The sequence below is a fragment of the Trichosurus vulpecula genome, chromosome 3, assembly GCF_011100635.1.
Source record: "Trichosurus vulpecula isolate mTriVul1 chromosome 3, mTriVul1.pri, whole genome shotgun sequence".
Classification (NCBI taxonomy): Eukaryota; Metazoa; Chordata; class Mammalia; order Diprotodontia; family Phalangeridae; genus Trichosurus; species Trichosurus vulpecula.
The window spans coordinates 164,211,708-164,229,050 of NC_050575.1; the positions used below are offsets into that span (position 1 = coordinate 164,211,708).

The window sequence follows — 17,343 nt, forward strand, 5'->3', positions numbered from 1 at the left end:
GACAAGTTGTGATGGGGGAACTCTGGGTACGGAATCCTGGCTTTGCTCTTACTTACATGGCTTTGGACAAGCAATTTAGCCTCCCTGGACATCAAAGGGATTGATCTCTAAGGTCCCCAACTACCCTAAATACTATAATTCTTATTGTATAGCTTCCCTGTCTTTCTTATGGCCCCCATCACCATCACCACCAAACTCTCTCCTACTATGTGAGGGCTATGTGGCTCTCTGCTGCTTGGGAAACCAGTGAGGGGTGGGGAAGAGGGAGTGTTGCAAAAGCCAAATCTGTTCTCATGGCTTCTCTCCTTTGTAGATGCCTTGGGTTATGCCCTCAGTAAAACAGAAATGGAGAGAGAGGCAAGGTTGTACGATCACGGATTTAGAGCTGGGAAGGTCAGCTAGCCCAACCCCCTCATTTTCCATATGAGGAAACTGAAGCTCAAAGGTGAAGAGACTTGCTGAAGATAACTAGTAAGAGCCAGGATTTGTCCTGCCTCTGAATCCATCCTTCCTTCTCATGTACCGTGCTCTAGCATTAGAACTAAGGGAAAGAGAAAGGGAGTCTGGGGTGGAGGGATCTCCATTAGTGGTCATTGATATCACCTCATTTCCTTGCTCAGCTCTGTAGAGTTCAATGCCCTGGAAAACAATGGGATAAACTTCTTACGGAGTATTCAAGGGCCCAAACATTAGCAGCTAACAGAAAACACTCTGCCCAGGCACCATTTGTTGGTGACTTCCAAATCACTTCGATCTCGTGATGCTCATGGAAAGAGCAGTCCATGGACAATTGTGTAGCAGAATGGACAGTGCACTGGGCTTCAAGTCAGGAGACCCAGATTCAAGTTTGGCTTTTCCACTAAACGGAGTGATTTTTAGGCGTTTCACTCATTTTTGTGCCTGAATTTCCTCATCGGCAATCGTGAGATAATAATCTATGCCTTGATAACATCAAACCTACTGAAATGACCAAAAAAAAATTTAAGACTGGGAATGTGACTTGATGAAGTCCCAAAGGGATTATTATTAGTAGTAGTGGTATTGGGGGGGGCAGTATTGTTTAATAGAGATTCATAGGATGTTAGAACTAGAAGAGACTTCAGAGATTCTGGAAAGAAGGTTGGATTTGGCATCAAAGAAACTGGTTTCAAATCTTGACTCTGCCACTCGTGTGACTTTTGGCAAGTCACATAACTTTTCTGGGTCCATTTCTTCCCATGTAAAATGAGGGGCTTAGACTAGAAGATCTCTCCCAGCTCTAAATCTATGATTCTATGATCTGTTCTCTCATTTTACACATGAGGAGACTAAAGCCAAGAGGAGGGAACTAGCTTGGCCGAGGACACACAGCCAATCGGTAAAGACAGCCAAACTGAGGTAGAAGCCCAGGTATCCTGACTCCTGGGCCAATGCTTTTTCTTTCTTAATAGGAGGACAACCTGGGTTTTTCACTGATTCTAGGTTTGGAGGCCCATCCTTCTCTGAGCCTCCATCCCTTCCTTTTTTGAAAAAAATAAAAGGTTAAACTAAGGTCCTTTCCAGCTTTAAATCTGTGACCCCATCCTGAATTACAAGATCTGAACCCACGACAAACAGGCAAAGAACCTTTATCAGGGAGAGTGCTAGAAGAGTGAGGGTGGAAAATGTTGAAAAGTCAGCCTCCTCATTCCCTGTATGCTGCACACCTTCTACCGCCCCAGCTTGTCAAGTGGCCTCAGTCTCAAAGACTCTGCCCCAACCTCCAAGTCTGGCAGTCATTTGGAGCTGGAGCATCCTGAGGCTCGAGCTAATCGCAAGAGTGTGCTTGTAACAGACCCTCACTACCTCTGCAGCTGGGGCTTAAGGGAGATGAGAGGTCCCTTTTCTACAAGTCCGGAAAAAATATACATAAAGGTTGATGTGTTTTCAAATGGGTTTTTCTTTTGTTCCTTCCTTTTCCCCCTGTGAGTATTAACCTCAGGGACATTGTGGAAGAGTACAGCTTGTTGGAGCACCTGCTGAGGTCACGCCTAGTCATTAGCTTTTCGGTCAGTGCAGAATAAACCCCAATTCTCGGCCCGAAGTGGAGGGGCGGGGAGGGATGAGAGAGAGAAGAGAAAAAGGAGGGAGAGAGAGAGGAGAGAAGAAAAGAGAAAAATGAGAGAGAGAGATACAGATAGGGGAGGGGAGAGAGAATGAGAGTGCGCGCGCGCGCACGCGTTTGTGTGTGTGTGTGTGTGTGTGTGTGTGTGTGTGTGTGTGCATGCACATATGCCTGTCCCTCTCTCCTGGAAAGTATGTACATGCCTCACCCCTTCAGAGTCATACTTTTTTCCTGCCTGACTTGCTTTTCCACAGCTATTCTATCTCCAGCTGTGGGGGCGTCAAAGAAGAAGATGAGATCAAGTTGAGGGGAAAAATTGTCTGATTTCTTTAGTCCATTGTTCCCAGGCCCCTAGAAAGTAGTGATGCACTATTTGGGGATGGTGTGGGCCCATGGGGCCTGCTGGTCAGTGCCAGCCAGGGTAGACTTGGGGGAAGAATGTAGCTGTCTACTTCCTGCCTGTGGTCTGTCTTGAGGGTCTCCTTGTCCTGGAGGCTAACTTTAGGGTCAAAAGAGGGAAGGGAGGGAAGGGGATCAGCCCAGGAAGTCTCTTTGACCTTTGTCTATCAGCTATGTTTCTCTTCCATCCTTAGAACCAAGCACCTCCTGGCCTCTACACAAAGACCCAGGACCCTACAAAGGCTCCCAACAGCCCGGATGTCTTAGAGATTCAGTTCAAGAAAGGTATGTTTCCAAGTTTGACTCTACCAACTCCTCAGGCTTGACACCTTCCAATCATCTCCCTCCCCCTTTGCTATTCTTGAGGAAAGCATTGTTTCATCTCTCCCCTGGCCTTCTGAAAGCCACAGTTCAGGGGAGGTCTTTCACAGATAACTGTTTTTTCCTGTGTCTGTTTCACTTCACATTTGAAGTCATATATGCTATAAAGGAGGGAAGCAATTTCCTCAGCTGCTTCCCCAGAGCCAAAACCAAACCAAACTCTTCACTGCTAGGCCTCTAACCAGTCTTCACTAATTAATATGGCGTAATTTTAAAGGGCCAATTCCCTCTTCAGTCAATCCACAAATGCTTCTTCATTCTTGACACGCAAGCTGAAGTCCAGCAACACAAATGACTTGAGAGCTGTTATCGGCAGGCATTATCACAAAAACAACTGGTGTGTGGGCTCACATTTGTGCTAGGTGTTGGGGGTGCAGAGCCATAAGAGACATAGTCCCTGCCCTTGAGGAGAGAGAGAACAAAAATGTAAAAAGATAAGTATGATACAAGGTAGTGTGTGATGAGGGCCCGTATAATAATATAGAGGGTAAGCATTGCAGGAGTTTGGAGGAGAGAGGCATTACTGAGTTAGGGAAAGTGGTACTTGAACTTCCTGTTGAAGGTAAGTGGGACTTAAATTAATAGAGAGGAGAGAGAAAGGCATCCAGGGAACTTGAGCAAAGGCCCAGGGGTGGGAATTTTAGTGGCAGATTTGAGGCACATAAGTAATCCACTTTGGCTAGAATGTAGGTCTTCCTTCACTAAGAGAGAAGGTCAGAGAGTAGGTTAGGGCTTAATTATAAATGGCTTTGAATGCTAAGCCCCAATCTATTCCTCCTCCATTGGACAGCAGAAAATCCTTGAAAGTTTTCAAGTAGAGGAGAGACTTGACCAAAGACCTGGAATCAAATCCTATCTCTGACACTAGCTACTTCACCTCAGTTTCCTCATCTGTAAAGATGAAAAGGTTGGACTAGCTGGCCTTGAAGGTTCTTTGTGCCTGTGGGTCTATGATCTTAGACTTAGGACTGTGTTTTGGGTTGGAGTAGGAAACATCTAGAGCTGTGAAGACTAGCGATTCGGTAATTCAGGAGAGAGGCGATGAAGGCAGGTCTTGCTCTGGTCTTCAGTTCACTGGAATCTCAAGACCACTGGTCCTTTTCTGGTGAGGGTGAGGACGGATAGGTTAGCATGGCGCAGTGAAAATGCTGCTAGTAATATGTAAAGCGATGTGCAAAGTCTAAAACACTTTATAAATGTTAGCTATTATGATTATTTCAAGTCAGAAGATGTGGCTTGAAGTCCTGTCCTGCTGCTTAACTACCTATGTAATCTTGGACAAGTCATACAACTCTCTCTCTAGGACTCAGTTTCCTAATCGGCGAAATGAAGGGATCGGGCTAGATAAACTCTAGTGGACTTTCCAGCTCTCAGCCTATAATCTTAGAATCCTCTGAGGAAGCGATCAGCCCTTGGGGTAATAGTCTCTTTCCCATGTTAGCTTCCCCTCCTTTACATCTTCTTCCAGAGCCAGAGATTGTTGGTTTAGACTTTGGCCTGAAGTGTCCCTTCAGAGGTAGTGGAGGTTTGGGCATCTAAGCCCACCTTCACCCGCTCTCAACCCTTTAATCATAGGTGATTCTGGGGCCAAGGGGTCTTAGCCATTATTAACACCCTCACTAATCACTTAAACCCTGACCAGTGTAGAGCCAGGATTCTTTCTTCTGCTAGTGGCTCTGTGCTCTGGTCCTGGGACAAGGAGAAGGTCAGCAAGAAGGGATGGGCCTTGAATCTTCTCCTTCGGGCTTCTAAAAATGGGGCTTGACCCTGTTTCTTGACCCTAGGCTGGACGTTCTAGATTTCACAATCAGTTGCTTTGGGGCCTTATTCTCCCCTAGGTCATAGATTCCTGGATTTAGAGCTGAAAGGGATGTTAGAAGTCACTCATTCCAGCACCCATATTTACAGATGAGGAAGATGTGAGGCCCAGAGAAGGGAATGACTCATTCAATGTCTCACAAAGCTGGAGAGCTGAGATTCTAGCCCGGGCCCTTTGACTCCAAGTCTAGCATCCTTTCTCTACCCCAATCTTCACCTCTCTTTGTCTCTGCTGTTTTCTCTCTTATACTGAGATGCTCAGTATAGGGGGCTAGCCCCATCAACCAAAGCCTTAGCTTAAAACCGACCTTTGTGGTCCAGGTGAGTAGCCACATGACTTAACATGCTGGAGAGACCTGGATCGCAGCATGTTTACTAAGAAGATGGGCAACCTAAAGAACCAAGAGCAAAAAGGACTGGCCCCAGGACCAGAGAGGGTTTTAGCTACAAGTGTAACAATTTGGCTAATGTGTCTTAGGGTGGACACCAGAGAGGGGAAAGAGAGAGAGAGAGAGAGAGAGAGAGAGAGAGAGAGAGAGAGAGAGAGAGAGAGAGAGAGAGAGAGAGAGAGAGAGAGGGAGGAGAGACTCAATCCATTTTAATGACTTTGGGAGCGTCTGGAAAAAAAAATAGAGGGGAAAAAAAGCTCCTCCCTCTGCTATTCCCCATTCATCCCCTAGTTAATTTATTTGAAGTTTTAATCTAATTATTAACTATTTTAAAGGATAAGCTGCTTTCTCCAACAGCAGCCCCAACAATGTCTCTTCTCCACCCGGGTGGACTCCATCCAATGCCCTGGCTAAGGATGATAATAGAAAAGGAGAGGCAGAGAAAAGGGATGGAGGGAGGCGGGGGGGCCATGAGGAGGGCTTAAGGTTCATTATTGGCCAGACTTACATTTAATAGCAATTTACAACCGAGTTATAAAACCCCTGGAAATGGGGGTTAAGAATGGCGATGCTGACAGACCCTTCAGTGTCGCCACGCTAGCAGGCGCCTCAGTAATAAAGACTCCAAAGAAGGCTATTGAGGCCTGATTGGCAACTGATAGCTCGCTACATGGTAATGAGACGGGCAGATGGAAGGGAGATTAGGCTCCAACTTTGAACGGCTTTTCTTTGTCACAGCTACAGCCCTCTTGTTAGCCTCCTAATACATTTATTGCTCACTTCACACTGCTCGAGAAAATGCCCCTTTTCTATTCAAAGTCAACCCCTAACCCACCCACCCACACCCCCCCTCCACTGCCCCTCTCCACACACCCCCATCCCTCTGCTGCTACCACCCCCACTGCCTGTCTTCCCTCCCTCCCTCCCTCCTAGCTCCCCTCACTTTTTAGAGGCCATTATAATTAATTCATGGGAGACCCTGCCATTCCAGCCAGTCTTGCCCTGCCATTGGCCAGTGGGGGAGCCATTCCATGCCCATCAGGCTGATAACTGGGACCCCGTGTGGGGTGTGGGCAGGGGGAGGGGATCAGATCATTGGTCCAACAGACGTTGCAGGGGGCTCTGTGTGTGTGTGTGTGTGTGTGTGTGTGTGTGTGCTGCGCTGTACCTCCGCAGCAGTCCAGCCCCCCACTAACTGGTGGGACAGAAGGTGCTCCGGTGGTAAGACAATGGTGGAGCGTGAAATTCAATTAGTTCAGGGCCTGGTTGCAATTTCACAGCCCCTAAATGCAAAAGGGAAAAAAAGAATGGGAGGGGGGGGAGAGTTTTTATTACATTTTCTCTTTCATTCCAGGGGCTTTCCAGCCCCTCTTTTCCCCCAGCGGCCACAACCTGCACATGGCTTTTTAAGAAGTTATTTGGAGTCCATATCTGTCACATCCATTTAAGGCGTTGCTGATGACCAGGAGAGGGACATTGTGGCTAGGTCGGATAGCCAGCCCCCTTTCCCTGTTCTCTGAGCTTCCTTCTTGGCCTCCCCAGCTCTTTACCATCTGAACCTTTTACTTACCCAGGTGTTCCCGTGCAGGTGACCAATGTCAAAGATGGCACATCCCACCATACATCCTTGGAGCTCTTTCTCTACCTGAATGAAATTGCGTAAGTGCTGCTTACTGACCTTTCTTCCCTCTCATTCTCAAGAGATCTCAGGAAAACATTCCATCCCTTTGGGTCCCTGGTATGTGAATGAGAAACTCTTGTGAAGGAAAGTTTAGACCAAGAAGAAGGTTAGTGAGGAGTTAGGACATGAGGAGGACAGAGATTCTCTTCTCTCTCTATTCCTGAGCTTCAGCATGAGGCTTCTGTATAGTGGGAAGAGTATAGGATTTGCAATCAAAGCTTGGGTTCAAATCCTGGTTCTACCATTTACCTAGCCATGTGACCTTGGGCCAGTTACTATTAACCTTTCTGGGCCTCCAGTTCCTTATCTGCAAAATGAGAGGCCTGGTATAGCCTTATGCTCTCAATCTGTGAATTTATAATTCCTATTTTTTGTTGTTTTGGTCATTTTTTCAGTCTTGTCCGACTCTTTGTGACCCCATCTGGGGTTTTCTTGGCAGAGATACTGGAGTGGTTTGCCATTTCCTTCTCCAGCGCATTTTACAGATGAGGAAACTGAGGCAAACAAGGTTAAGTGACTTGCTCAGGGTCACACAGCCAGCAAGTGTCTGAGGCTGGATTTGAACTTGGGAAGATGAGTCTTCCTGGCTTCAGGCCTGGTATTCCATCCATTGTGCTGCCTAGCTGCCCCATAATCCCTATACATAGAGGGCATTACAGCTGGAAGGGACCTCAGATCACCTAGCCCAACCCTCTTGTTCTACAGCTAGAGAAACTGAAGCACAGAGTGAAAAGGTGGTTATTCCAAGGCATTAATCACCAAGCCCAGGACTAGAACTCATGGTCCATTCTATACCACCGCACAGCTCCATTCTCTCTAGCACCACTGTCCTGCCCAGGGTGGTAAAATCCCTTCCCTTGAATTCCCCTTCTAGAAAGGTGAGGGGACACTGGACAATGTTCCTAATCCATGGATGTATCATCGGCATCAGTTTGCCAGTTCCTAATATTACCACTTGTCTTGGTACTGTATTACTAGGGCTCTTGTCACTTGGCACAATGGAGAATATGCGTGCTTATTTTGCTGGTATTGGCTTTTTTGAAAGATATACTAAGATGGAAGTTAGCAATCTCTATATGGCCTTAAGTAGTCAAAGCTGCCTTCCATACTCCTTGCCCTGATCAAATCTAAACCCCAGGGATAATGACTAGAGATGGAAGTTTGCCCTTCATTGATCAGAACGTCTGACTGACCATTCAAGTGGGTGAGTGGTGGGGAGGTTTGGTTTAAATGAGGTGTCTGGGCAAAGGATCACATGCAGATGAGACCTGGCTAGAGCTTAGATCAACCTAGGCTGCATGTACTCTGTAGAGTATTTTCTCTACCCCAAGATCAAGTACTAGGCATATTCCCAGGGCCAAGGGTGATTTATGCAAATCCAGGGACTCTGTAATGATTCCCACTCTGAACCTATTACCACAACACCTCTCCTGCTTAACAGGACCCTGGAGTCTTCTGGGGAAATGGGCTAGAAGTACCAAATTGCCAAATCTTGGACAGAGCCAATCAGTTCAGTTGGATAGAATCAACAAACATTTCTTAAGCAACTACCAAATGAGTAAGAAACTAGTATCCCAGAGAGAACAGCCCTTATGTATGATGATACCATCCAAGTTCTCTCTCTATCTCTTGGGTCCTCGCATTACTGTCTTCTGAGAAAAGGCTGGTAGAGGGATAAAAGGGTAGGCGTGCTAGGCCTCATGAGTCCTGATGAGATACTGTGGTTAGTGGAAAGAGCTGTTTGACCTGGGCCCCGGTCTCACATTTGCTGCTAACTCTGTGTGGTCGTTGACAAGACTTTTTCTTGATGGACCCAGAGGGCAGATCTAGGAGCTGCGCAGGATCTATTTCAGAGCCGCTCTAAGTCTCAAATAGGAATAGTGTTTGTAAAGTATTTTGTAAACTGTACTAGGTAAATGTCCATTGGTGTTATTGTTATTATTATCTATTGATAATATCTATTGATGAAAATTATAGGGAAATAGAAGCTTCTTGCCCATTAGAGCTACCCAAAGTAGAATGGGATAATATCACAGGAGGTAGTAAGTCCCCCATCAGCGCTCTTCCAAAAGAACGTCTTGTAGGGGTTGTTGAAGAGTATGATATAGTTTAAGTATGAGTCAAACTAGATGATCTCTGTGATCTGATATTATTTCCCTCCCCTCTCTGTGCCTTAGTTTCCTCCCTTGGAAAAGGAAGGATTTTGCTTAGATTAAACTCAAGATTCTCTTCTGACTTCATGATTCAATAACTGCATTTTACCATCCAGCAGTTCTAAGAGAAGGAGCAAAGGGCAGGAATGGGTACCAGTAATCTTCCTGAAAATCACATAGTAAACACATAATAAGCACTTAATAAATATGTTTTCATTCATTCATTCATGTCTCCTGACAGAATAATTCAGCCTGGCACTACAAGGGCCACCTGGCCCTGAGGTCACTGGGCCAAGGGAAGCAACATTCCAAAGTACTGATGGATTTGAGAAGCATGGCTAGGTTCCCCTGCTCCTTTCTGAAAGCTGGAGTTACCCTCTTTCATGGGGAGCCTGCCCACCCAAACCCTGACCTCTTCTCCCCTGCTTCTTCCCCAACAGGGGCAAACATGGAGTTGGCCGAATCGACATTGTGGAGAACCGCTTCATCGGGATGAAGTCCAGAGGTAAGCTTGCCTCTAAAAGGCCTTCAGAGCAAATGCTCTAGGTGGCTTCAGGTACCTAGAGGCCCCTGCACCTTGACACAGCACACAGAGCCCAGATGTTCAAAGGGAAGACAGTGGCCTATCTATTGTCCCCTGGGACAGAGGAAATTGGGACACTGCAGCATAGAAGATCCGTGGTAAAACCCTGGAAATGGGCCTCTCAGGAAGGGAGCAGGGAAGAGTTTGTGCTAAAACTGAGGTTCTTTGTGATGTTGTTTTGAGAGGTAGGATATTATTATTGTGAATAGGGATAAGGACTGGACCTCTGATTTCAATGGGATAGGAAACTCCCAAGTGAGAAAATGCCCTCTACCAATGCAGGTTGCTTCTCTCTAATTTTACAGCCTTAGAGAGTTGTCTAAAATGCTGAGTTCAGTGACTTGCTGAGGGTTGCACCATAAGCATACGTCCAGAGGCAGGGCTCAAACCCCTGTCTTCATGCCTTCAAGCCCTACTCTATCTACTACATTGTAATGCCTCTCACATTATTATAGATAATAACCAGAAAATTGTAGCCATGGTTATGTGTCACCACTAGGTCAGGGAGAACCAAGAAATCTGATCACACAGGCATATTTGATAAGAGGAGAATCCCTACACACTCCTATATCAGGATAAGTCGCAACTTTTCTAAGTCTCAGTTTTCTTATCTCTAAAATAGGGATGATAGTAAAATTGGGGTCACAGGGTTGTTGTGAGACTCAAATTTGATCACTTTGCAAAACTTAAAGCGCTCACTATATGTTTGAGTGGTGGTGGTGATGATGATGCCAGGAAGTGGTGGCCATTCTCATTTGGCCAACCTCATGCTAAAGATCTTTAAATCAACCCAGAGAAGTCTAGAGGGCCAGCAGCCAGGCAGAACTAGAGAAAAAAGTAGTCTCTGACCTCAAAGAGCTTACCCTCTATTGGAAGGAAACAACTTGCACAGAAATAAATGAATGAATGAATGAATGCACAAAGTAATTTTGCAGAGACAGAGAAAACTAACAACTGGGGAAAATAGAGGACACCTCCCATAGGAGGTAACACTTGAGCTACACCTATCTAGAGGTCCAAGAGCTGGAGGTGAATAGGAGGGTGAGTTCCCCACAAAGGCAAGGGAGCCACCGATAGCATGACATGTTAAGGGGACTCACAAGGAGGCCCCAGTTGAACACAGAGCAAACTTCGGGGCATCATGTACAACAAGCCTGGGAAGATATAGTGGAATCAGATTATGAAGAGTTTTAAATAGTAAACAAAGGACTTGATATTTTATCCCAGAGGTAATAGGGAAGCATGTTTATGGTAGCAGTAATTTGGGGATGCCGGATTATGGACCAGAGTATTAGACTGGCCATCATTCACATGATTCGAGTGACCCAGGCCTCAGGTAGTAAAGCTTTGGAACAGGACTTCCCTCACTGGGCTAGGTCGTGAGCAGACCCACTTCCTTGGCTTTCTAAAGCCAAGGTTTATCACGTGGGCCTTACTTAGACTGTGTTCTCACAGAGCTCCAAGGAGATGACAGGGTGGAGCCAGGTGTTCTGGCTAGGGGATCAGAGCCTGTGTGGTCAGCCTCTCTGCTGTCCCCTCAGAGGCCCGACTCCCATTTGGGGGCGGGAGCGAGCAGGCCCCTTTCATGTCTCCATGAAGAGATGGAAAGGGGCGATTTCTTGGTCATTAAAGGTTTCATTCAGATGGCTAATTCATGGCCCCTTTTGAGAGTCTCGAATACTAATCAGACCAGGGGTTGGCGCTGTCAGTTTGTATGGAGCTGCCTTGTGGGGAGGGTGAAGGGGGACCAGGGGTTGCTCCTAGAGAAACACAGAGCTATGGGGAGCAATGTTTCCCAGGGAAAGAAGAAACTCGTCTCCGCATTTTGCCTTCTCATAATTGCCTTCTTCGGCTAGCTCCATGGCCCCTCTAGTTTGGAGTCTGTCTCTTATGAAGGCATGGAGGATAATATATGGGAAACCATGAATTAGTGATATCACCCCCAGCACCCCTTAGTGAATTTTGTTATGATTCTGCCATCTGTATATTTATCTAAACCTTCCTAAACCTCTTATTTTTTTACCCTGCATTCATTCATTGTGTGGTCTTGGGCAAATTACTTAGCCTTTCTGGGCCTCAGTTTCCTCATTTGTAAAAGGATCATTGAGTTCCCTTCCAGATCTAAGATTCTAGGATGTTCAGATTCTGTGCCATCTTTGAGTCTGCCTGAAAAGGAACAGGTTCCTAGCAGAGATTCTTGCCCATCAGTATACCCTTCCACCACCAGAACTCTCCATCTAAGAGCCTCCATTTCTGAGGGCAAGAATGGCAAAATATGTGGAGTTGAAATTAGGATCTGAGCAAAAGGTTTGGGGGACTCAGCCTAAGGAGACAATAGCACCCACCCACTGTCCTTTCCCATGCAGAGATTGTGGCTTCCTTTCCTAAGCTCCAAGAACATGGAAGAGGAAGGGGAATCATAAAATCTCAAAACTGAAAAAGAATTCAGTGGTCACTTAGTCCAACTAGACTTGAATAGGAGATAATATTGTGCCTAATGAAGAGAGGGGTAGCATTAGCAAGGGTGTTAGGTTCTCTCTGAGAGGTCTCACTAGGATAAAGAGCCCTAAGCAGACTGTCCTGACTTCTGTATCAGTCCCTCTCTGCCTCCTCAGACAGTTTCAGCAGATACCTCCCCCTCAAATTTTCCTCAAGCAGTAGATCTCAAAATATGATCTTGTGACCCTGTTGTTCAGTCAGCTTTCAATCATGTCCAACTCTTTGTGACCCCTTGGGGTTTTCTTGGCAGAGATACTGGAGTGGTTTGCCATTTCCTTCTCCAGCTCATTTTACAGATGAGGAAACTGAGTCAAACAGGGTTTAATGGCTTGCCCAGCATCACAAAGCTAGTTAGTATCTCAGGTCATATTTAAACTGAAGTCTTCCTGAATCCATGCCCAGTGCTCTATCCACTGTGCCACCTAACTGTCCCAGGGGTCCCAAGACCCTTTTAGAGGGTCTTCAAGGTCAAAATCATTTTCATGATAATACTGAGATGTTTTAATTTCTAATAACAGTAAATGTCAATAAATATAACACAAATAAACAAAAGCTCTTTGGAAGGGTGTCCTCAATAATTTTCAGGAACGTAAAGGGGCTCTGAGAACAAAACATTTGAGAACTACCTGCTTAGCATATATTTTGCATCTCTCCTTTACCCCATCCCATAATAAGATAATAATATAACATATTATTATATATTTATATAAATTATATGTAAGAAATAATACAGTATTTCTATATAATAAAATCAATAATATAATAAATACTGTTATATAAATATTTATATATTATGTATGGTTATATATATACACAGATGGTATAATATATATATATAGTAGGAACATTCAGTCTTTACTTCATCAGTGCTTATCTCTAGCCCTTGAGCTCATCAACTTGAGACAGCCACTGCTCAGCCAGCTCTGAGGACTAATGCTGTAGAAGGCCAACAAGAGCTGCCCAACATTCAGTTCAGTTCAAATCAATGATATCTATTTGTATCCGATACCTGGTAAATACTTAATCAATTAATTGTTGAACTGCTTCGAATCAAATGCTGGATCAAGACTGAGCTACTAACCTTGGTCCCCGGTGAACCCCTACAGATGGAGCCTTCCATTCCAATCACAAGCTCAACCCTCCCCAGAATGTATGCTATTGCTAATGGTGGGAAAAGCTAACATATGTATAGCACTTTGCAAAATCTGTTATATACATCAGCTCCTTTGCTCTCCACAACAGCCCTGTGGAGCCAGGTGCTATTATTATCCCCATTTTCAGATGAGATAACTGAGGTAGAGGAAAGTAAAATAACTTACTGAGGTCATAAAGCTAGTAAGTGCTTGAGGAGGGATTCAAACCGAGGTCTTGTAGACTTCAGTACCTGGACAAGAGTGTGGAAGACTTAACCCTACTGCTAATCAAACAGCCTGAAAGTGCATGCAGTCAGAGGTGTAACTAGGATTTTTGCCCCCAGGACAAGTGGCATGAAGCAGGCCCTCGTTTGGTTGGAGATAGAGGGGAAAGAGTAGGACACACAGTGGAGAGACAGAGACAGAGGCCCTAGGATACCAACATAAAACCGATGCTAGGGAGATCCCTGTTGATGGGGGACTATCAACTCAGCCCAGCTCACCATCTAGTAGCTTCCTATTTCAAATAATTATTTTTGTTCACTAAAGTCTAAGCTCTGATGAAGGACTTTTAAATCCTATTAATCCTCACTAAATGTGGTGTCCTGGGAAAAGACCCAATTGCGTTTACTATATTTGTGTGTATGACTGATAGGATCAGGAGTCGGACATGACTGAAACCACTCAATGACAATGGAAACCAATTACACTGAAATACAGTTATCAAATGATTTTTTTTTAAGTTCATGGATCCCAGGTTAAGAAACCCTGGTCTGGATTATCTCAGTGGTCCTTGCAATTCCAATTTTACTTCTATGACAGTATTCGGAAGACTTGAAGGCTACTGTTGGCTCTTCCGTACATATGAGAAGGGATGCAGTGAGCAAGAGGGAGGAGAAACTGAGGAAATGGCATCATTTTCTCTTTGGTTTGTAGGGCTAGCTTTCTTTTTTTCCCATAGACTCCACAATCCATGAGAAACAACCTAATTTAATACCTCTGGGGAAGTTCTATCTAATTTGTAGCTGGCTAAGGCTATGACTAATTAGCTGTCCTCTTTTATCCTTTTCTACCTTTGTTTTGCCCACATTAACATCTGATTCAATGTCCCTTTGTCTAGACCTGCCCTTTATGGCAGGTAGGTTGCTTATGGCCAACAACCACCTGCTCCCAAGTCTGTACCATCTCCCTCCCTCAACAGCACCCCAAAGAAGAAATGAGATGACCCATTTACAAACATGTTAGTAAAGCAAGAAGCCAAAGACACAGGCTAGTGTGTGGGGCAGCTAGGGTTTCTCTGTACTTTCTGAAGTGGGCAGCTTGAAAGTATCCACAGTAGCAGAAAAGGAGAAACAGGCAATTTGGGTTACCTCCCATCCCCCATAACTGTGGGGACCACCCTTCCCCTCTAGGTCAGGTTACTGGACTGAGTGTCTAGGGCCAAGGGGACATGTTTCCCAAACAAGGTCCAGGTACTTGCCCATTCTTTTGAAGGGAAGGTTGCCCTGGAGGCATGGAATTTGGGCTAGTACTCTAAAAATGGAAAGCAAGGTCGCTAACTACTATTAATTCATTTGTATGACTTTAGCCAAGCTCCTTCCTGCCCATGGGCCTCAGTTTCCCTCTTTGTAATTAGACTAGATGAATCGTCTCTGAGGGATCTTCCACAGTTCTAATGTACTATGGAACAGGGTTGTATATAGGCCCTGGCACTTCCTGGGTTGAGAAATAGCTGAGGCCATGGTTATAGAAGAGAAAGGTTGGGGAGATAGGAACTAGTTTGGGGCTATTTTCACCTTTAAAAAAAACCACAAACCTCTCTCTGCCAGCCTAGTTCCTTCCCAGCTAGCTAGCTGATCAGCTGATGAACTAGAAAGACTATAAATTAATGTGGCTGTGCCTGATTCCGGCCATGCAGGGGCTTTTATTAAGTGTGTAAGGCAATGAGAGAAACTGGTTAATCGTCAGTTACACTGAGGGCAGTGTCTGGATGAAGCTATTGTCCAGAACCTAACATGGAAAAAAATTCATTTGTATTGATTTTACAAGGCTTGTAATTGAAAATTCATTAAAGACTGATGTCAGGGAGACAGAAGGGAGGGGCTGGCCAGTGGGCTTGTCCCAGGCTCTGCTTGGGGAGCCCGTGGTCTCATGGGCTGGGCTCTTTCTTGTCCAAAGGTTCAGAGTGGGGTCACTGGGTTGCTGGGGGTACCCCTGACCGTGGGGCTGCTGGTGACAGTGAGCTCAGGGCTCACTTGGCTGGGCTGGCAGGGGCGCAGAAGGTTACAAATGGAGTTGCTTTCCTGAATATTGTGTCTTTTCACATCCTCATTATCAAATTATCTTTTTAACTCTGGAGGGGGGCTAATTAAGTGGAGTAAATGAAATCAGTGGGGGGAAGAGAAGAGACGGGGGAGAGAAGGGTTTGTGTTCTCTCCTGCTTCTGCTTGCCTTACTTTGTCTTTCCTTCCTTCCACTGTCTTCTTTCCCTTTTAAATCCTCCTCATTCTCCAGTTCTGCCTTCCCCGCTGTTCTCTGGTCTCCTGCTCCTTCTCTCTACTCCCACTTTGCACTCTCTGGTCTAGGATTTCTAGTTTACTCTTTTGATCCCTTCTTTCCTCTGACTCAGAGGCTCCTTTCCTGTCACTCACTCTCCCTTTACCATAAAACATTGCCGATTCCACCCAAAACAACCCCCCACCCCCCATGTGCACACATACACACTCTTACACTTACAGCTTTCCCCAGCCTGTGTGTTACCCTTCGAGTCTTAGATTCTTCTGTGGTTCTTGTGACTGAGGTTGCTTGAATCAAAGTGGGGGACCTAGAGGAGAATGATAAAGCAAGGAATATGTCTGAGAGGCCTAGTCTTCCCCTTCCTTCAGACAGGATCCAAATCCCTAGATTTGGATCCCGGTAAGAACCCAGGACCCAGCTTCGTTCTCCCTACCTCCCATCAGGACCCCTCTACCCCTGCTGCGCCAGACATCCAGAGAGAAGGCACCCATCTCACTCTGCCCCTCCCCGTAGAGCCACACCTTTCCTCCTTATCCCTCCAACACTGCTTGATATGCTTCCATGCTCTGCCTGGCAGCTCAGGTGGGGATAGGGGAGATGCAAAAGGGTACATTTCTCCTCCAGAACACTCAGTCTCCTCCCCACAAGAACCAGCCTTTGGATTTTGTTTTACCATAGCTCCAGGCCACCGCAGGATGGCGGGGTGGAAGTGGGAGCTCCTGGTGCTGGCATGGAGGCCCAAACTACCAACCCCCAATTGAATGGACAGATCCTAGTCAATACAAGGAAATTGCTCAATTGGCGCTAAACTGGCAGTAGCAGTTACAAATGAGGACATTTTAAGCAGAAACAGCTGTCTGTATCCCTACTCTTTCCCAGTCCACTCTCCTCCTCCCCAATTCCCCTCCTCCACAGTAATTATGGTGTGATTGAAGGCCCTCTAGTCACAAATGCTGACACCCCTGTCTTTTTCCTGTAAACACGGAGAGATGAAAATAGACACTTGGAGACGCTTCGAATGTCACTTTGAAGATGTCTGTTGTCTCTTCCACGGCGACACCAGAGGTTCAGCTGTCATCTCCTTCTTCCTTTTGCGCAGTGGTTCATACGCTGACTGTCAAAAGCCCCAAATCTATAGTCTCTTAGCATCAGGTTTCTGTCATGGATTTTTTTTTAAATTTATTTTTTTCCCCCAGAAGAAACACAGAAATCATCTGCAACCCACCCCCTGTGGAGAACAGAGGGGAGATCTTTTTTTTAATGTGTGCACGTATGCACACACACACACACACACACACACACACACACACAAGCAGCAGCTCCAAAAACAAGCTTTTTGATCAGTCACAATTAACTTTAACACCTTCTAAGGAAAGGAGTAGGAATATTAATTGTGTTGATGTGTTTTGTAGCTGACTTTTCTCCCCCTTTGAATCTTCCCTCAAATGCCCTGCTGCTAGGGAAAGAGTACATCAGACATCCACCTCCGAGGACAGTTTCTGCAGGCCTTCAGAGCTGCCAGCCCTCTCCTCTCCCAATACTGCCCACTGGCCATGGTCCCTCTGATGGGGCAGGGTTCCTTCTGTGGGGGCTAGCCTTGAGGCCTCTTCCAGTCTCATACTCCAGCCTTTGGCAAGAAATTTCCTTTCTCTTGAACTCCCTTTTCCCCACTTGGGAAACAGGGTTGATCCTGCCCCTACCCTGACC

General features: G+C 45.8%; 1 protein-coding gene across 2 annotated transcripts in view; it reads left to right on the top strand.

Annotated features, from left to right (window-relative positions):
* The window catches only part of ASS1 (argininosuccinate synthase 1), a 78,356-nt gene that overhangs the window by 43,603 nt on the left and 17,410 nt on the right, over positions 1-17,343 (top strand). For both annotated transcript variants that reach the window (XM_036752512.1, XM_036752511.1), the window contains exons 9-11: positions 2,677-2,767; positions 6,645-6,729; positions 9,345-9,409. In XM_036752512.1, coding sequence (XP_036608407.1) covers positions 2,677-2,767; positions 6,645-6,729; positions 9,345-9,409 — 241 coding nt within the window. The remainder of the gene's footprint in view (positions 1-2,676; positions 2,768-6,644; positions 6,730-9,344; positions 9,410-17,343) is intronic.